This window comes from Galleria mellonella, unplaced genomic scaffold (genome assembly GCF_026898425.1).
Source record: "Galleria mellonella isolate WM207_F2 unplaced genomic scaffold, CSIRO_AGI_GalMel_v1 utg261, whole genome shotgun sequence".
Taxonomy (NCBI): Eukaryota; Metazoa; Arthropoda; class Insecta; order Lepidoptera; family Pyralidae; genus Galleria; species Galleria mellonella.
Genome location: NW_026442057.1, coordinates 54,149 through 75,790, shown reverse-complemented (window position 1 = coordinate 75,790; position 21,642 = coordinate 54,149). Strand labels below are relative to the sequence as shown.

At 35.4% G+C, this 21,642-nt stretch overlaps 1 protein-coding gene across 1 annotated transcript in view; it reads right to left on the bottom strand.

Annotated features, from left to right (window-relative positions):
- Positions 1-989: 989 nt before the first annotated feature.
- LOC113510486 (inositol 1,4,5-trisphosphate receptor) overlaps positions 990-21,642 on the bottom strand; it is a gene marked incomplete at its 5' end in the record, with an annotated part of 65,812 nt that continues 45,159 nt past the window's right edge. Inside the window, 19 exons of the mRNA XM_052895003.1 lie at positions 990-7,225; positions 7,803-7,967; positions 8,280-8,440; positions 8,739-8,904; positions 9,114-9,352; positions 9,841-10,018; positions 11,166-11,330; positions 11,890-12,062; positions 12,481-12,603; positions 12,841-13,033; positions 13,441-13,578; positions 13,906-14,004; positions 14,134-14,363; positions 14,963-15,143; positions 15,335-15,477; positions 16,216-16,326; positions 18,640-18,769; positions 19,886-19,977; positions 20,837-20,977. Of these exons, the coding sequence (XP_052750963.1) occupies positions 7,133-7,225; positions 7,803-7,967; positions 8,280-8,440; positions 8,739-8,904; positions 9,114-9,352; positions 9,841-10,018; positions 11,166-11,330; positions 11,890-12,062; positions 12,481-12,603; positions 12,841-13,033; positions 13,441-13,578; positions 13,906-14,004; positions 14,134-14,363; positions 14,963-15,143; positions 15,335-15,477; positions 16,216-16,326; positions 18,640-18,769; positions 19,886-19,977; positions 20,837-20,977 (2,921 nt within the window). The remainder of the gene's footprint in view (positions 7,226-7,802; positions 7,968-8,279; positions 8,441-8,738; positions 8,905-9,113; positions 9,353-9,840; positions 10,019-11,165; positions 11,331-11,889; positions 12,063-12,480; positions 12,604-12,840; positions 13,034-13,440; positions 13,579-13,905; positions 14,005-14,133; positions 14,364-14,962; positions 15,144-15,334; positions 15,478-16,215; positions 16,327-18,639; positions 18,770-19,885; positions 19,978-20,836; positions 20,978-21,642) is intronic.

Here is a 21,642-nt window from a genome sequence, read left to right as displayed (position 1 = left end):
TTGCCTATAACGCCTGATTCGAAACAGCAACTATTGTATTTAATTGTTACTATTTCTGATTCGCCGAGTGGCTCTGGCATAGTGTGGGCCACCCCTTCCTTTGCCGTGGTTGTCACATGGTTATAATCAGTGACTAAAGGAAGGCGAGGGATGGGCAGCAGCGTCCCTCTTAAATCTTCTCTAAAAGCCTAACTGCGGTCGCTAATCCGCCTGCCAAGCGTGGCAACTACTGACAAAACTCCCCTTATGGGGAAGGCTTATCTCCAGCAGAGGACAGTTAACGGCTGAAATAATTATAATTTCTGATTTGGATAAATAATTTTCGTGACGACCATAGTGGCGCAGTGGTGGGCACGGTGCTCTGCGAAAATGAGGGCTCTGCTTCGATTCCTGGTTGAGTAAATTTAGGAAACGATTTTTCTGAATTAGCTCCATGGGTGTTTTATGTTGAAATGTCACGAGTTTATAATTAAACATTTTAATTATTATTTTTATACAACTTAGAAAGGCAAACAAGCTGACGGCCCACCTGATGGAAAGTGGTAACCGTCGCCTATAGACATAAGCAGTACTATGGACATAATAGAGTACTGTTTCGACCGTGATACCCACCATGTGGGAAGGCAGGAGGACTTAGGACTTAGGTGTTATTCTTCTGTACCTTGTAAGTTCACTGCCATTTCCCACCCTTCAAATCGAAACACCATGCAAATACAACTGCTTCACGGTTGAAACACGAATGTGACATAGGTGCTTAAGCAAACGACTTTTGTACAGTCTCCCTGTGGTAGTTGGTAGTTTTAAAATTATTTAAGTAAGCCACATAGTATTAAGTTTAGCACCTGTTTTACCTTAAGCGATGAAGGCAAGCAAATATATTTTCGTGTCTGATCCCTTATAACACAGTATATACTAGCTTGAGGGCCAGGCGATTGTGTGATTGTTAAGTAAAAAATCATTAAGGGTTATTTCCATAAAAAAAAAACAAATGAACCATTTTGTGCCATATCTATATTTTTCAGTTAAACAAAAACATATTATTGCATAGTAATCATCACAACGAACAAGTCAATCACAATAAACACCATCATTTTCGTAATAGCCGCTACTTTACAATTCAACTACGAAGAGAGGAAATATATCGGCATTTTACAATGTCTAGATTCAAAAATATAGATCCGTAATGGACAATAAATAATATAAAAGTACTCTAGGAATGTATACGTGCAATAAATATGTTATTATATTGCTATTAAAATGTTAGAATAAGAAAACTTTGCAAAGTTGAATAAAAAATATATTTTCAATAGAAGAACAACATATATCATATATCAAACGTTAGAATTTGGTCAGTACCTAAAGAGAGAAATATTACACAAGTTACATAAGTGTAGAAGGTAGATGTCGCTACTGTCTATTAATATTTGGATAGGAAGTAACTTGTTCTATTCCATCGACGCAACATAATGCCTTATGTTTTTACGATATCGTTGAAGAAATATTTATAGCTATAAACTGGTTATCTACTTTCATTTAGAAATTACATACCTACCGTCCTTATAATCTTTTTACAAATTGGGAGGTTCTTACAATTGACAAGAGATGGCGCTGTTTCAATGAAAACAATGCGGTCATTAAAAAAAATCTATTTCTGTATGTAAATATCAATAATAAAAACCAATAATTATAAACATCACTAACGCCATCTCTTGTCGCATCACTAGCTACGGAACATTACTGTTAATCTATTTTTAGTTACTTGCTATCTAAAAATCGTCTTGATGGATAAGAGGCAAGTGAAATTCGATGAAAATGAAAAAAAAAAAGCATTAATTTCGAAATTATTAAGTAGACACAGCCGGTGTTTATTAATAGCAGATAACAAAACTGTAACAGTTATATAAAATACAACTAAAATATAACAAGTAAAAATTGATTACACAATATACGATATAGTTCCAAACGGAATGTAAGTATTTAAAATTGGTCATTTAACAAAGTAAGATATTGTATAGGAAATAAACCAGAGACAATAGAAGAGAGACGTTAAGTACACAAACAGTGCAACAACATGTAACAACAAATAAAAAAAAAATTACTAATATTTGGCATACGATCCTAAAATTGTCAATATGATGCATTGGTAGGATGGTATAATATGTATGATTCATTGAATGACACTAGGATACGGTAATTCTGGCACTATTGTACTATGAAGTATTCCATTTGACTATACTTTTTTTTATATACAACTTAGAATGGCAAACAAACTGACGGCCCACCTGATGGAAAGTGGTAACCATCGCCTATAGACATGAGCAGTACCATGGACATAACAGAGTATACTGTTTCGCCCATGATACCCTCCATGCGTTGCCATTCCTGAGGACTCAGGTGTTATTCCTCTGTACCCAGTAAATTCACGCCATATCCCACCCTGCAAACCGAAACACAGCCATGCGAACACAACTGCTTCACGGTTGAAACACGAATGGGACAGAGGTACTCAAGCAATCGACTTTTGTACAAAATCATATTTTAATTTAAAATAAATTTAACTATAAATTCGCCTTTTTTAAGTGCATCAGAATTACCTAATGATGCAATAGTAATAAGGGATTCTTGCCATTTAAAAAAAAATGCATTAATTTAATTGATTTTTAACATAAATATATGATTTAACATACAGTATGTGAGATTATTATTTGGATAATAGGGGTGTATGCATGATTTTTATTTTTTTTTATTAATAAGCTATTGAAGTATCCTGTTTGATTAATCACATTGTATAGTTTATTTGCATTATACAATATAGGGAATCAGCAAGACAATAAATGTAACGATACAGCTATATAAGTACAGTAAGGCGATCTTTTTGCTGAAAGCAAATAAATAAATTGTATTGCTGTATTATATTTAATAAATATTTTAATAAATAATTCCATCATATTTTGAAGTTAAATAAAAAAGTGTAGGTTTGATTGTACATGCATACACCCCACTGAGATTTTTTATTATTACAATATATCAGATCTTTGAATGGGTATTTTCTATTCACAGACGTCTTGCTGTATATGAATGGATATAGTTAATGTGCACGCATATGCATATAAACATATATGCACATGTTTCGGAAGAGTCCCTGATCAAGATTACAAGGTCAACTTCGCACGACCCATAATTAATCCATTTCGTATAACCCGACCAATGAAAATGCACTAGTGAATTCACATTAAGTCTTCGTGTGTGAGGCATTTTAAATTCAGTTGGGTATAAAAAATGAATCGTGTAAAATGGCCTTTATAAACCCGAAGAGCTTATGTTTTTTTTGGACAATAAATTTTATAAGTAACAATTACAGATAGAGTTCAACCATCCTTGTCATTCATATAACAACCTTTTCAATCGTCGTTTAAAAATTACACGAGCTTAACCTAAATATTCTACACGAGTAGCGATTGTATTAGAACAAACGCGCGATATAAAATATTGAAACTAAATATCAAAACAATAACATACTATTAAGATGTATCCACAATGACAAAAACAAAAACCAATGATGTATTTTAACATTCCACACTATAAGGGTGCGTACTTACAGATTTACTGTTAATGATTGGCTAAGAAACATATTTTGGTAATTTTCAATTTTGTCACTGTGTACACGTCTTTAGACAAAACGTGTCAATAGATTTGCATATACACTAGCATTATACCTGACTGTCACCGCGTGAAACCCAACAACGTTATAAAAATTACAACATAATTAAACTATTTCACAATAGATAAAAATTCAGATCTATTTAAGATTTAATTACAATAAAACAATTCGTACCTACTTTGTGTCAAATTAGAAACATGAGAACGAAACTGAGCTATGAACGATTGTATTTAGTTGAGAAGTTTAGGGGACCAATATTTATTTATTTAACTCTTTACTGCACCAGAAACATTTAAATAAACAATATTATAAAAACAATTTAAATTAAATACTTTGTTTACCATAAAACTATATATATCCCACCCTATAATTTTTTTAAATTTATGATTTAATTAATTTTTTCTTGTTGTTTTAATATTAATAACAAAACAAAATTATATATGTACAATTTTATAATTTTTATATTTTTTCATGCTCCATTTGTAACTTTTTTATTACTTATTTTTTTATTATTATTTATTTATTATTTGATTTTATAATTGTATAAAAGACACAGCAATTGCTTCTTTTAGTTGAGTAAATTTATCATAGACAATTATTGTGTGGTAGATATGTCTACTTATATGAAGTTAGTTGTCATTTAAAAATATAATTTAAAAAGTAACATATAATAGAAACGACAGAAGAAAAAAATAGAATTAGAGAATTGAATATGTACCTTAACAGTATGAAATAGACTACAGATTTGTAGAGAATAATAAATTGTGAAAGGTTAGTTTACTCACTACGTAACCTGAAGTCTCTCTGGAAGTGATAATGTTATTTCTATGCACTTTTATTTCATATTTATTTATTTATTTAGCAAGGCAACAGATTACAAATTAATACATTTATAAAATAAATATTACATAAAACAGCATTAAATTTGCTCTCCAACAACTGCTCTGCACAACATTCGATATTATATACATTAAAAGAATGACAGCTAAAAATTTAAAGTAACAAATTGGCAGCCTTAATGTAACATTTCCAGGATTGTTGGAAAATATCAAGCTCCTTGCATACATTATTATATTTTCTGCACACGCGGATAATTGGATTGTGATACGATACATTGTTATTACAAATCGGTATATGAAATAATTTTTGTATTCTTTTATTACCTGTACGAAATGAAACAAGAGACATATATGAAAATAATTCATTCGATTTCCCCTTATTTTGATTATTATTTAATGAAGAAAGATAAATATATAATGACAAAATTTAATAAAAAACCAACGACCCAAACACTACAGAACAAATGGACTACGCCCCCACATTCAGCTGATGTTTTTATTTTATATTAGATAGTTGTTAGGTAGGTCAAATAGTTGTTGTCAATTAGATTTAATTGGTTAATAAGTCATTATAATGTAATAATGATTACAATTGACTAAGCATAAATTAAATATGATTAAGAAAAAAATGAACTTGTTTTTTACTTTTAATAATTGTTAGGAAAAAAAAAAGATTGTCATATAGTCGAGGTAACATTAACATTTTATCTTCGATAGAAACTTTACACGAGATAAGAAACAGGCTAACTTCTTGATCGGTTTCCAAATATTTCCTACCATTTACTTCTAGGGAATATTTAATAGAGGACAATAGACTGGGAATATTGTTCTTAAATGGAATTCTATATGGGACAATAATGGTGCTTTGCTCTTTTGAGGGCGAAGCAATAAACTGAGTTGTGGCCATATTGCTATGGCACACGCACAAACGAACAATTGTATATATAAAGCTAATTATTCATTTTTTTTATCATTTATGTTTTCTCGCTTTTTTTTTGTGTATCTATGTTGTAAATTGTGTGCTGTAAGTAATGCAAATAAATCATCTATCTATCAATCTATCTATCTATCGATAGATTTTACTATCGAGTCCCATAAACTTCTCACTTAATAATTAACCGTTACAAATAAAAATATAATAAACATTTTGTTCAGAGTCGCCCAATCGAAGTAGCGACATTTCATTTTGTTCAAATTTACAAACTTTAACCCCCATTCATTCTTAAAAATTATTAAACTGTTTGTGTCTCTTTCTTTTGTACTAAATTCTCAGTTTGAATGAAAGGGACAAAACACTGTAATAGTTAAAATAGGTTTGTAAGACGTTTTAGTTTTTATAAATAGGAGGTTAATTATTAGAGTTACCATAGAAGTAAGAATCAGAGTACGGACACCAGGAAATGGGTCGCTCCTTCTATATAGTTTCAACATTATTAATGTAAAACGAATATAGAAATATCAATTTGTTTATTGACCAACTATGCATAACAGTTAAACGTAAATCGGACAATAGTATTTTTTCTTAATACTATTACATTTCGTAGTCACAATCCTACATTATATATTTATTTGTCAAGGTCAAACCCTAGAGGGCGCTAATATAAAGATCTATGTTTGAATTTCAAATCCTTGGCTAACCACGTGATATCTAACGACAAATATCATGGAGATATGTACCATATTGTATAAGTATTAAGGTATATTTTAATATACAACTGCTAATATTGTAGATAAAGATATTAACAGAGTTTTTTTTTTATTAATACGTATAAAAAAGAGAATATACACCATGTAGATCTAAATTGATTGAAATTCGTTATTTTTTAAAAATTGTATATTAGCGCTAAATAAGAAGTAGGTACATTATAAAACTGTAAATGGCAATACAGTTTGATTTTTAATTACGATATACCTTTCTAAAATGTCTAGAATTCTAGAATGTTCTTGTTTGGACAACAAACAAATGTCAATAGCCGTGTGCCAGTGGAAATCGAAGTCCATTTATGAACTCTGTGGCAACGTAAATAAGTTATAAATTTGATTGTGCGATTTTTGAGATATGTAAATGTCGGATGGATCTTTACACGCCAATGTCACAGATAGACAAACGATAACAAGAAAAATAATTTTGATTTAAATTAACATTTATATAATTTTTAACATGTATTTTTTTTTTTAATTAATGACCAACCGGTTTTTATTACATAAATACCGGTTAACATACTTATTTAGCTATTGCTATGTTTTGTCTCTTTCAATTTAAATTCTTAATTTAAAAGAGACAAGATACTAATTGTTAAAATAGGATTCACTAACTACATTTTTAATTATCTATGACACTTTAAAAGGAACGTATTAGGGCGTATCCACAGTAACAAAATTTAACATAGTAGACATCCAACATCATGTAATCGTTACGAAATATAGGGGCGTGAACTAACAAATTACAATGATTGGCTAAGAAAATACATGATATATTTTACATTTAGATGCCTAGTCAGATTTAATCATTGTGGACACGCCTTTAGTTGTAATACAGTTACGTATACGTTATTGTTACCTTGTCTATACATCACCAGTGGGCGTGTTGGGGCGTCACAATGGAGGGTGTGCTTACGTGTCCGGGTGCTGTTCACGGTGGAAGGTTCATTTGCAGGTTCTGGAGGTACGCTGAGGTTGAGTTCAACAACCCGATACGTTGTTTTTGCTTCCTCTGCTCCGTCATCTGTGAATATTTGTTGTTTTAATTATAATTTGATAAAAGAATACCTGGTATGTCTATCAGAAATGACAGTTTTCTGCGTAACTAGCTTTAATTAAAATTATGTTGTAAGAAAAAGAAAACAAATCCATATACAAAAATCCTTTCTCAAATTTGTATATATGAATAAATGTGTATATATGAAGATGATATAAGTGTATTTAAGAAAATTTTATCCCAACCATCTGGACGAGTGGCGGTCCTCCACCGTGCGTTTTTCAAGGCACTTTCTCCCACGGACAACCACTCTTTGGAATCAACTTTCAGCAGCAGTATTTCCGAACCGATACGACAACATAACCTTCAAGAAAAGAGCATATTCCTTTTTAAAAGGCTGGCAGCACACCTGCAATGCCGCTGGTGTTGTGGGTGATCATGGGCGGTGGTAGTCACTTACCATCAGGTGAGATGCATGCTCGTTAGCCCCCTGTGTTGTAAAAAAAAAAAAATGTTATTCTTATTTTTTAATCCTCTGCTCGCTGTCGGCTTTTTTCTTCCTCTCTCCCCCCACAGCCCGGCTGCCGCCTGCCGCCCGGCGTACCTGGTCGCGCAGGTCGGCCAGCAGGTCGGTGAGCGCGAGCACGGCGGCGTGCGCGCGCTCGAGCTGCGCGTGCAGCGCGCGCAGCTCCAGCTCGCCGCCGTCGCCCTCGCCGCCGCCCACCAGCGACAGCGCGCGCAGCCGCGGGAACCACTCCAGGTTGTTGCTCTGCGCACCCACCGACCACACTCAAATCAATCGGACCGACACACTTCAACTAAATTATACGCCAACCGAAATATTTAGCATTTCCGCTTATTACACACAGAGAGCTCGAGTTTGAAAGAGCATTTTCAGTTTGAAGAATGTTTTAGTTAGAAGTTGATTGAGGTGATATTTGAAGCATTTTACGGAAGTTTCACAAAATCCTCCGATACTTCCCTAAGTTAATGTATTATATTTTAGCATTAAATCTTCATATAACTGATATCCGATAAAACGTTATTTATTACTGATGGAAGAAAAAAACTTGATACTGACCTTAATCATTGAATGTACGTAACTCTCGGGTCCAGTGAACTCCGTGGGGTCTTTCACCCTTACCAGCACCATAAAGTAAAGGTAATGCCACATATTGTGTTCGCTCTTTATGTGTTCCTCGAACGAGACAGTCTTGTTGTCGAAGGCCGATCTGTTCAAACCTGTTCCACAAACAAATTATACTACATTCTAATCAATAACGAAACAATAATCTACTATATGCCAAAATATATTGAAATTCGTAATGTGTTATGAACGTTTAACATTTTTATAACTTTAATACAGATATATTCGACTAATACGACAAACCTTTAAAGCGAATTCAAAATTTGTCTAAGTCGTAATAACTACAAATAATTTTGAGCTCTACATACTAAGTAATACAGTGTATTCAGCTGGTAATTTAATATTGGATGTTTAAAATATTTTGTTATATATATATATATTAATCATACTGACCACATATAAAACAAGTATTCTTGAGTATCAGTTCTTTCTGCTGTTTCTCGCTACGCAGATCCGCGAATGTGTCAATGATCACACCGAAGATGAGATTCAATACGATAATGATCACCACGAAGAAGAATAGTAAGTCATAGACTACACGTGCGACGAATAGCGGCTCCTGAATACCAATATTTACATATAGTAACAAATAACAATAAATTTACTTATTAAATTAAGCAAAGATTGTGTTAGAATTCTAATTGAGAATTGCTTAATGCAAATGTTTGTATTGTGCAGTGATTGAACCCACAACGAGCATGTGTATGTGTGTGCGTGCGTGCGTGCGTGAGCGTGCGTGTGTGCGTGCGCATGTTGTAGGACACGTACGAAGCTAGCGGGCGCGCGTAGTATGTCGCCGATGCCTCCGCCGTTGCGCAATCCCTGATTGAGCGTCGTTACGATGCACATGATGAGCGAATCGCACGAGCGCTCGCGCAGCTCGCCGCCCACGGCCACGAGGCGCGGCGGCCGGCTGCACGCGCTGGCCCCGCCGCTGCCCTCCTTAGAGTACTTGGCGGCGGGGTCGTTGCCGCACTTGTCCCACTCGAACCGGGGGTCGTCGTCATCTATATACACACACCACGGACTAATCATTACACACCAGCCGGTGTTGAGTTAAAAATTAAATTAAATTCAAATTATTTAAATAGATTTGTTTACAAGCATTTTATATCGTAATTTTTTTTTTAATCTATTGCAAGGTTTGGAAGGTTGTTATCTGTTAAGAAGAGCCCGCAAGAAACTCAACAGTTACTCTTTTAAATCTATGTTAACATTATGTGTATTTATTTAAATGTATAGTACATCTAAAATCTAAAATTACATGGTCGTTAAAAGCACGTGCATGATCTACTAACACTATGCATGTCTGTCATTCTAGTAATCGTTTAACGTAGGCTTTACTCAATAAATATTTTTAATAACAGTTCCTATTAAGAATATATATACCAGCGTTAGCACTAGAATGGCTGTCAGTAAATTAGACTTCTTTATCGTATGGTAGAGAAAACATCACAATGATCGTGTAATTGGTGCTTTATCGCAATTGACATACCGTCTAGTCGGTCCACGCTGACCAGGAAGTGGTCACGGAAGAACATGTAGCCGACAATTGAGAACATGTAGACCAGCACCAGCGCCAGTACGGCCGTCAGTAGGATCGACCGCCCGTTGCGTGTCACTGAGCGCATCACGTTCAATAGAGTCTCTTCGCGGTACACAATGTCGAGGAGCTGCGTACGAAAAAAAAGACATGCTGTTTATATTTACATATTTAATTGTCTTGAAATAGCCTCCACACAACAATATTATCATCAATAGTAATAATAAACTGCTGGATTTCTACCCATAATAGAAGGATAGAGGGAGACTTTGTACAAAAGTCGATTGCTTGGGTACCTCTGTCCCATTCGTGTTTCAACAGTGAAGCAGCTGTGTTTGCATGGCTGTGTTTCGGTTTGAAGGGTGGGATATGGCGTGAATTCACTGGGTACACAGGAATAACACCTGAGTCCTCAGGAATGCCAACGCATGGGAGGTATCATGGGCGGAACAGTATACTCTGTTATGTCCATGGTATTGCTCATGTCTATAGGCGATATACCACTTTCCATCAAGTGGACCGTCACAGCTTGTTAGCCATTTTAAGTTGTATAAAAAAAGAATATTGCCACACTAGCGAAACAGTTTCGTTTTTTTTTTCGAACTTTATTCCCTTGTAATGAGTCCTCCTAGGAAGATAATACGAAATAAAAAAAAGGCATGTTTTTGTAAGAATTATAACACATCAGTCGTTAATTGTCCACTGCTGAACTAAGGCCTCTCTCTATTGCATTTGAAATAAAATGCAATATAGGGTAGTAGAGAAGACAAAGACCATATAAAATTCATATCCAACCGCCTTGCAATTCTTGTTGATGTTCCGTGTGGTCCCAGCATAGAATAGGCCACCCATTCCTTTCCTGTGGGTATCATAGGAGGCGACCAAGGGAACTTATTGGTCGAGGCATGGGCAGTAGCGTTCCTCTTAAAATATCTCAAAAGCATAACTGCGGTTGTCAACCCGCTTGCCAAGCGTGCCAACTACTGGCAAAACTCTCCATATGGAAAAGCCTATGTCCAGCAGTGGACAGTTAAATGTTGATATGATGATAATAATATTTTACGCAATATATGATATATATATATATATATATATATATATATATATATATATATATATATATATATATATATATATATATATATATATATATATATATATATATATCTTTAGATTATCCATTCGCCTCCCTAATCACCATACTAACAAATTATTCTACTTCCATCACTTACACGAGTAAATAGCAATAAAATATAAAACATACAATAGAAACTCACCAGAACCGAAAAGAAGAATGGATGACAGCATATACCGAGGAAGCAGAATATGAGGTAGACGCTATGGTAGAGTAATTCGGGGTCTGTGAGTACGTTCCACGTCGACTTGGATAACGTGCCTTGGTTACCCATTATGCTCACCAGATGGATGCCTTTTACCACTATCTGTTAAAAAAAAAAAACATTTTTTTTTTAAAAAAGGGCCATAAGATTTAAAATATACAATGAATGTATAGGAAAATGAACACAAAGACACATACTCATAAATACAAATGTTAGTATTGTCGAATCGGGAATCTAATCAGAGACAGTGTTTATTAATTGTAACATATCAAAGTGTAAACAATACTTATGTTTCAGAACTTACAAATTTGAAACATATGTTACATAAGGAGGGGCGGGGGGAGGGAAAGTAATTTTTAGTAATTGGGTTTGACAGCCATATTGCTAGCACCTTATCATGTCAATCTCCATGTGGTTCCTCCTAGAAGCCATCGTGAATAATTCTTGTTGAATTCGACACGATGGGCTAACTGACCTATTTCATCCTCACCTATCATCACTCACTGATACCCCGCTAATTTATACCGTTAGCGTAGGCGGTGTTACCATTCCATTATCACCCATAAAAAAAGCTACATTAGGACTAAAATTACGAATCAGCAAATAGTTCACCATCGTTGCTGATTTGGTGAAAATGAGAGACACGATATGACGTACTTACGGTGAGCATGCCTAGGCACCACAGTGTGGGTTCGGGCCCAGCTGAAAAAATGAGCCGCACTATAGCACTGGCGATTAGTGCGCGAACGCCTGACGAACGCGGCAACCACGTCACCAGTACTGCTGCCACTGCTGATACGCACCAAACTACCAACGATAGGTGTTGGCCCAGTTCTCAAAAGAAAAAAAAACATCTCTATGAGTTGCATAAAAAGAACACATCACTATGAAAAAAAAAATACATCTCTATAAAAATATGTCCAGATGAGGTAGATTAGTATCTGTCATTTATTCATAATTCACATTTCTTTTTTATAACACAAAGATGGCAAACAACTATATAACCCGTTTGATGGTAAACGGTCACTATAGCCCAGAATAAATAATATTAAAATTTTAATAAATATTAGGAATTAAAAATTATGCACCACCAAAGTGGTGCTAACTAACTAAACCCTAGTAGGCTTCAATATTTATTTTATTATAGAATAATTATATACAATTTACTGTTTTAAAGTATCTTAAATAATATCATAACATATAAATAAATGTATAGATAAGCAAGTGTAAAACAAGCTTATATTATACTTACTAGGATTTTCATCCTGAAAAGGGTAAAAGAATGCGACAATAACGTTGATTAGAACAGCAAAGTTGAACAATATGTTACTCCACAGCGACATGTAGGACGATACCCAGAACAGGAAAGGTTGCCCTGTCAACAAACAGTATACAATGCAATTAAAACATTACTAATATAAAAATTCCACTTATATCACGATAATCATGTGTTACTACAGAATATGTCGGTACCGTGACCAGGACTTATACAGATGAATCCTGGTCACGGCACAAAATGGCGACTGGAAAATGCGATCATATTTTCATAGACAATAAATATACCTGATAAAAACTATTAGTAGCTATTGTATATTAATTAATTCTTACTTACCACGCAGTTTTTTCTGCCACTTCATCTCGTGAAATAGGTTGTCTAATCGAGAAAAGAAATCGGCAACCTTGCTGCCCTGGTCATCCCGCTCGGCACTTTGCAACACCCTGTGCTTACTGTCGGCAGGCAGGTACTCACAGATCTCTGGGATCGGGAACACTATTTGCTCCATACTGCGATCAGTTCTGACTATCTGCATGCCATTAAAAAATAACATGTTACTGTAATGTTAACCTTCAGACAGGATCACAACTTTCTGAATATGTGCCAAGTGCTATTGGAAGGAAAATGTCTGTCCTATCAGATGACAATATGACCAAGTCATTAAGCCTAAGGCGATGTCTTCTGTTAATCCTTCATCATCATTTCAGCCGTTAACTGTCCACTGCTGAACATAAGCTTTTCCCATATTGGGAGTTTTTTAATCTTTATTAATGAATGATCCGGTTATGAGAAGTCTAATACATTAGGCAATTGGAAATTTGGGAATTGCACTCAGCACGAAAAAAAAAAGAAGAAATACGAGTTGGAATCCTGCCGGATCGAGCTACCACTTCATATGCTGTTATCAGCTACGCTGGATAGATATGCAGCAGATACCTCTATCTGTGCCGTGTGAGTACGGTAATATTGCAGAGCTGTCGCATTAGGTCCGGCAGGCGAAGCACGAACCAGCGCAGCCAGTTCCTTGTTGTGCCCCGCCAGCTGGTGGCACAGAATGTAAATGTTGTGGCCCACCTGTCGGGTACAAACATTTATTAGTTTTCTGAATGTTGCCAATACTTACCGACTCGGTTTTGATAATTCATCTTGTTCTCTATAAATTTTGTAGTTAGTATTAATGTTGTAACAGTGGGTGTGTGCTTCTTTTTTATAGATTTCGTTTCTTTTTCAAATAATATTAAAATAAACTGGGTCAGCAGTTGCAAGAGAAGTCAGTTAATGTCGTAAAATGGTTTAAATAAGAACTTTATACAATAAAGAAAGTATTCAAGCGAAATGGGAAAGTTAGTATTATTTTTAATGTTTTTTTTTTTTGTAGGAATTGATATGTTCAGTACGTACTTCCTTCGGTGATACGCCTTGGACGGGAGCGTCGTCTTCGGAGTCCGAGTCCGCATCCATGGCCTGTTCTTGATGGAAGGCTGAGCACGCAACATCGACCTGCATACAAATTGATATTATATTGCAAGTTTTTTATACTACTGTTGAACAACACCAGATTATTTTATGATTATGTTTTCATCAAGTTCAATTGGAACATACGATGGCGCGGAACATTCTAGAACTTACCAACTGCTTGGGATTCATATTGTACAGTATCCTCTCAGCGTTGTTCTCAGAGTCATTCCGCGACTCCATGATCGCGAGCAACAGCTTCGACGCATTGTTCTTGAGCTCGAGGACGAGGTCCATACGTGTTTTACCCAGTGGATTAATGTCGTTCAATATCAATGCTGTTATTATGTCGAGACCATTGCTCTCGTGGGTCGCAATGCAGTTTTGGTTCTCGTGACACGGGCCTGTAGGATAGAAAGGGATTTTTCAAACTCCCATATAAATGATATTTAGAATAATTGCTTCAGAGTACAGAAGCAATTGTTTCGTAATACAAGCTTCCATTATTTTCAATTATGTATTTTTTTTATGCAACTTAGAATGGTAAACAAGTTGGCAGCCCACCTGATGGAAAGTGGTAACCGTCGCCTATAGACACGAGCAGTACCATTGACATAACAGAGTATACTGTTTCGTCCATGATACCCACCATGCGTTGCAATTACTGAGAACTCAGGTGTTATTCCACTGTATCCTGTAAATTCACGCCATATCCCATCCTTCAAACCGAAACACAGCCATGCAAACACAACTGCCTTACGGTAGAAACACGAATGGGACAGAGGTGTTTTAGCAAACGACTATTATTATTATTAATATGATAGCAAACAAGCATGCAACCTTTTGATATGTCCGAACAAGACAAATGCAAAAAGTTCTGACTAAATAAATATTTAGCAATTAGGCTGTCAGTCCATATTACTTAGAATATATATTACTTCAATCTCCCCTCCACTAACCAAGGTTAAGTTTCCACATGTGAAGTACACTCAGTATACAGTACCTTGGCAGTACTCCGTGAGCGTCTCGAGGGTCTGGTTGATAAGCGCAACATTCCCCTCGTTGATGTAGAGGCCGAGGAGGCCCAGCTCGCCCGTCGTCGACCCGCAGATGCAGTCGAGGAACATGAGCGTCTCCGACACTAAATTGTAGCTGGATTTGTTGTTTTGGTTTCTTAGTAAGTTCTGTTCACAATACAGTGTTTACATTACAAATGTGAAAGTGGTGTGTGTCTGTTTGTGTGCATGTTAGTGTTTAATTTTTTTTTTAATAACAATGATAATGAAATATCCCCCCCCCCCCCCGTCCCCAACAGAAGGAGACCTGTGTTCAACAATGATCAATTAACGGGTGATGTGATGATACAAATAAGTACCTGTAAGTCCGGATTATGGTTCTCGCATAGTAACTGCAGAAAGCGCAGTATGGGCCGCATCACTGACACCTTAGCGGGCAGTATGTCAGAGTTGCCAGTTTCGCGCTTCTTTTCTGCCATTATTTCTTCCAGCACGGTCGTACCTGACGTTCGCAAGGATAAAATTATTCACTTTTAAATAAAACAAAAAAAAGTTGTTTAGTTGTGAAGAAACAATGAAAGAATGTGTCCAAAAAAAAATAAAAAACTATTGTTTGTTGTGAAAATTGACTTCAATTGTATCAAAAACAGTTATTTTGATTTAAAAACCTAACAACTGAACCAATTTTGATAAAATTTCTATGAGATCTCTATCTACAAGTATATTCTTTCAGATGAAAAATAAATCTTCTAAATCGGTTCAGAACTGACGGAGTTATGAGGTAACAATATAAAAAAAATTAGAATTTAGAACCTCCTTCTTTTTGAAGTCGGTCAAAAATAAAAATAGTATTTTTTTATGAATCTACTCTCCAATTGAAATATAATTTTAGTTGCGAAAAATAAGCTATAAAATCAGCCGTTACTTAATTTAAACAAAAATTAAATTTACAAAAAATATAAATGAATGTAATGAACATCAATCAAAAATTTTATCCTGTCAAAAACTATAATCAATGGCAGTATACTTGAGTAGACCAATACCTAAAAGAAGCACGCGTTCACGAGTATGACGGATGAATTAGTCATTGTCGTATTGAACTATATTACATATATTAGTTCTTAAAGGAATAGAGAGAACCGATTGCTGAATTTTACTATCACGTCTGAATGCGAAATAAGTATATAATTAATAAGTTTAATTTGCAATGATTTGATGACGATCAACAAGTGTAACGTACCGTGTGACATGGTGTGTATGTCTGAGTATGCATGAACAGCGGATCCACAGGCCGTGGTCACCTCCTCGTCCATCTCCTCCCCGACCACCAGTGGGGCCGGTGTCGAGCGTCCTGTAAAACAACTGTTATTATATCTATCTACATCACTCTACATAATGTTTTTAATTGGGGGGAAGGAATTGTTAGTAACGGGGAGATTGTTCCCCATTGTTATCAATATACCCTAACAGGTCGATCTCTACACGGCCCCCTCTGGAAACTATCGTGATTAATTTATCGTTAAATTTAACACGATGATCATCCCTCATTATTGCCCCGCCAGTGTGTACCGATAGCGCCGGCGGGGTAACAATTTCATTAGAATCCATTAAAAAAAATGTTTAATTGGAGCTATTTATGTGGACCAGGGGTTCCCAAACTTTTTTTTTATACAATTTAGAATGGCAAACAAGCTGACGGCTTACCTGATGGAAAGTTGTAACCGTCACCTATAGACATGAGCAGTACCATGGACATAACTTATTTTGTCTACTGCCCACTTCGAGAATAAATTATTTTTAAACGCCCTCATTTTTTCACCTACTTAAAACCCACTATTACTTCAAATTAAATTAATTAATTATTGTGTAAATTAATCAATTATTCTGGGTCTCTTACCGTCCCCCTTTGGGCTTGCAGCGCCCACTTTGGGAAAGGCTGATGTAGACCAACGTGTTTCAAACTATTTCATGGCGTATTTCATCATTATTCATCGCCATCATTTCAGCTTTTATCATCTTTTATATATATATATATATATATGTATATATATATATATATATATATATATATATATATATGATATTCATAGTCTTGTTTATGTCTATAAATGGTATCATTATCATCATATCAGCCGTCATCCGTCCACTGCTGGACCTGCCTCCACTGACTCCCTGCAATGCTTGACCCCTCACTAGATGGAGCGACGACCGCTTTAGTATGTAAACATATTTTGTGGTCCTCTACCCACCGCAGTTCCTAATATGTACTTTATTATATTACAAATATCATAACCGTCAATTATTTTAATAGTTAATTATCAGTTAAATTACCATCCCATATTAGTCGTTAACTGTCCACTGCTGAACATAACCCTCCCCCATATACAGGGCATTTCCAGTTAGTTTCTTTTTTTATACCATGAAGGTGGTTTATTTTTTTATACAACTTAGAATGGCAAACAAGCTGACGGCCCGCCTGATGGAAAGTGGTAACCGTCGCCTATAGACACGAGCAGTACCATAGACATAACAGAGTATACAGTTTCGCCCATGATACCCCCCATGTGTTGCCGTACCTGAGGACTTAGGTGTTATACCTCTGTACCCAGTTAATTCACGCCATATCCCACCTGTATCATTACTGTAGCAACACTAGGGGTGTCACGTGCACGTTGCCGACCCTGAAGAAAGCTTAATATACCCTTTTTGAAAAACCCCCTACTGTAATCTCTAGGGAAAAACCTTGGCAGGGAGCTCATTCCACAGCCTGTTTGTGGGAGACGTTGCCACGTGTAGGTTTTGTTTGACAAATATTCTTACTCTAATACTTCATCATCAGCATATCAGCCTTTTCCAAAAAACAGCAATATTCATAATATTAATACTAGATTTAAAGACAAACTTGCTGTCCCCAAGTATCGTTTAGAAAAAGTTAATAGGTCTTTTATGGGAATAGGTATAAAAATTTACAATAAGATACCAAAGGATATGTTGGAATTACCCTTAAATAAATTCAAAACATCTGTTAAATCATATTTACTGAGCAAAGCCTATTACTCACTAAACGATTACTTGAATGACGAGTGTGCATGGCAATAGTTGTTCATGCACTGAATTTTCATTTAATGTTAGACATAGACACCTATATAAATATACATTGTAAATAAACTGGCTTTTAAAAAAAAGTAATTCAATTGAGTTTCTTGCCAGTTCTTCTCAGTTGGATCTATATACCGAACTGGACGGTAGGGAAAAAAATAAAATTATAATGTAAAAATTTGACGTTCATAAGCGGCTAAAATGTCCTACATGAATAAATGATATTTGAATTTGAATTTGAATTTAACTGTCCACTGCTGAACATAAGCCTCCCTTTGGGGGTTTTGCCTGTAATTGCCACGCTTGGCAGGCGAATTAGCAAATGCAGTCAGGCTTTAGAAATGTTTTAAGAAGTACGCTGCTGCTCATCCCTCGCTCTTCTTTAGTCGTCTCTTACGACAGCCACGGGAAAGGAAGGGGTGGCTTATTCTATGCCGGGACCATACGGCCAATATACTACTATAATAATTAGAAACCTATTCATAACAATCTTCTCTGTCTTCCACCAAAGGTAGTATGGATTATAATTACATCTGTATGGGAATATAAGGGAAAATGGTTTCACCGTCGGTAGGCGTTTGCTTCTGCTTCTCCGAGTGACTGGATCGCTGCTTGTCTGTGCCGGCAGCCGCAGTGCTGCTCGCAGCTAGAGATCTTATCTCTTGTTGAGCTTCCCGCATTTTATCGTAGAATACCTACGGAACATAATAAAATTATCATTGTTAATAAATAATCCTTAAACATATTATAAATGTAAAAGATCGTTTGCTTATTACAGCGTCTTAACAGCTTATATAATCACTATGGCATTTTCTTTTGATGGGTGAAAATGGAATGGTAACCCCGCCTGCGCTAATGGGATTACGCTGGCGGAGCACCAGTGAACGGTGATAGATGAGAATGAAACCAGGCCAGTTAGCGCATCATGACGAATTCACAAGGAATTAACCATGATAGTTTCCAGGGAGAACCGCGAGGAGGTCGACCTGGGTATATTGTTAGCAATGGGATTCTCAGTCTCCATTACTAACAATCCCTTTCCTCCCTCACAATGGCATTTGATATACATGTATTGTAAGGAACGGAAAAGGACATAGGCTACTTTGTATCTACGTTATATTATTCAAGTCGTAGGTAAGAGCTAGTATTTTGGTTGGTTATAACCAGAAAAAAAACAACTAATTCATGGTAAAACCAGTTATAATTTGATATATTTTTTTATGGGACCAATTTGAAATTTCATTCAGATAAAAAAAATTCAAATCGGTTTCTGAATTCAGAATCTCCCCACACTCAACTTGCTCACAGATGGGCTGTGTGAAAGATATGGCAAAAAAGCTGCAAGAGTAAATGCTGAATTTTTTTTTTATACAACTTAGAATGGCAAACAAGCTGACGGCCCACCTGATGGAAAGTGGTAACCGTCGCCTATAGACACGAGCAGTACCATGGACATAACAGAGTATACTGTTTCGCCCATGATACTCCCCATGCGTTGCCATTCCTGAGGACTCAGGTGTTATTCGTCTGTACCCTTAAATTCACTGCTATATCCCACCCTTCAAACCGAAACACAGCCATGCAAACACAACTGCTTCACGGTTGAAACACAAATGGGACAGACGTACTCAAGCAATCGACTTTTGTACAAAGTCTCCCTCTGGTGATTGCAGATAGAATAATAAATATAGATAGATAGAATAATAATAAAGATAAATAGATAATGGAAGTGGAAAATAAGCCCCCCCCCCCTCAAATATACTTATAATCACACTAGGTATTAATAAAATTAAGAGAGTCGTAATAAATACCTTGAGGAACGCTTGTGATATCTCTCCGTTTTGCAGCTTTGCAAATATACTCTGCTGAATTATAGGATTGCCGCCTTCCAAGAGTGCGATACCTGTGCGAAAATAATTTAGATTGTTTATTTATATAACACTAGCGACCCGCCCCGGCTTCGTACTGGTGTTTTACAACATTGTCTGGTACTTTTTCATAAACAATATTAAAGACAGCGAGAGAAGAGAGATGGAAAAGAGTGGAGAGGAGAGAGAAAGGGGAGGAAAGGAAAGAGATAGGAGAGAGAGGAAAGGAGAGATAGGAGAGAAGGAAGAAGCGATAGGAGAGGGGCAAGGAAAGAAATAGAAGAGAGGGGAGAGGAAAAAGATAGGAGAGAGACATTTTCTTAATAAAAACTTAGAAATTTATTTCGCAAAACACAGAAGTACTAAATTTGTTAATTTTGAATTTTTGTATTGTTTACAAATATTGAAATAACATATATGTAGTTTCTATGTACCTGTAATCGCGTCACATTACATCACATCACCTATCTTGAATTAAAATAAGTTCTAAATTTGATTGAAAAAAAAAAGACCTAATTCTTATTATATATAATACATTTTTAATTAGACGGAGTCTAATTATACACACAATATTATATATATATATATATATATATATATATATATATATATATATATATATATATATATATATATATATATATGACGGGTTTTAATAAGAGCAACAAAGAGTCAAAACAATAATTTTTAGAAAATGATTCTATCTGTATGTTTGTTCTGGTATTAAGCAAAAACTACTGCATTAAGTTAGATGTGGTATTTTTCACAGTCATGTCCTTTAACTTAAAATTTGGTATGCGTTTTATCTTGATGCGCGCCATCTAGTTCATTAATTTTCCTACTTTTGAAATCCACGAAGTATGGTGATAAAAATTCGACTTTAAAACAACTTACCAAGTTGTATTGCTTCCAAGAATATCGCAGGTCGGTTGGTGCTCTTTATGACGAGGTCCACCACCAGATCGGAGGCGCCCTCTTTGTCCAGGTGTGCCTGAACCTGCGCCAGCGTCTGGCCGGTACGCATCAGTACCTTCGCTGTACCGAACCGGTTAAATCCGGTTAGATTTGCATAATACTAGTTGGATAATAAATGCGAATGGTATAACAAGCCGATAGTTTCCGGTTGCTATACCATTCCAGAATCTAGTAATTCATAAAACTAAATAATTTTCCACAAAATAACATTATTTTATATATTTATATAGTGAAAATTAATATTTATTTATACTTAATTATTACACAGAAATTACATTTATTATTAAAATTTACAAAATAATAACAGTTTTTTTTTATACCACTGAGGTGGCAAACAAACATACGGTCCACCTGATGGTAAGCGGTTACCGTAGCATAGTTATTTAAATAGATCCCATTCTCACACGATTTGTATGAAAGGTTCAATTATTAAATCTGGGATTCGAACCCGTATCACTCAGCTATCAGGTGCCGTTCTCAGTTCACAAACATTTCCCACTTACCTTCATTTTGATTCCTTACACCTTATTTATATTAGAATCAAAAAATATTTTTCGTCTCACTACAGTATGTAATTAAACTAAATTTAATTAAATTTATAATTAAGTACATAAGTTATGTTAAAAACGTGTGCATTGGAGCAAAACCATGTGACAAAGTTAACACCAAAGTGGGTTTCATGCAGATATAACACATAAACACAAATTTTATTTTATATAGCTAAA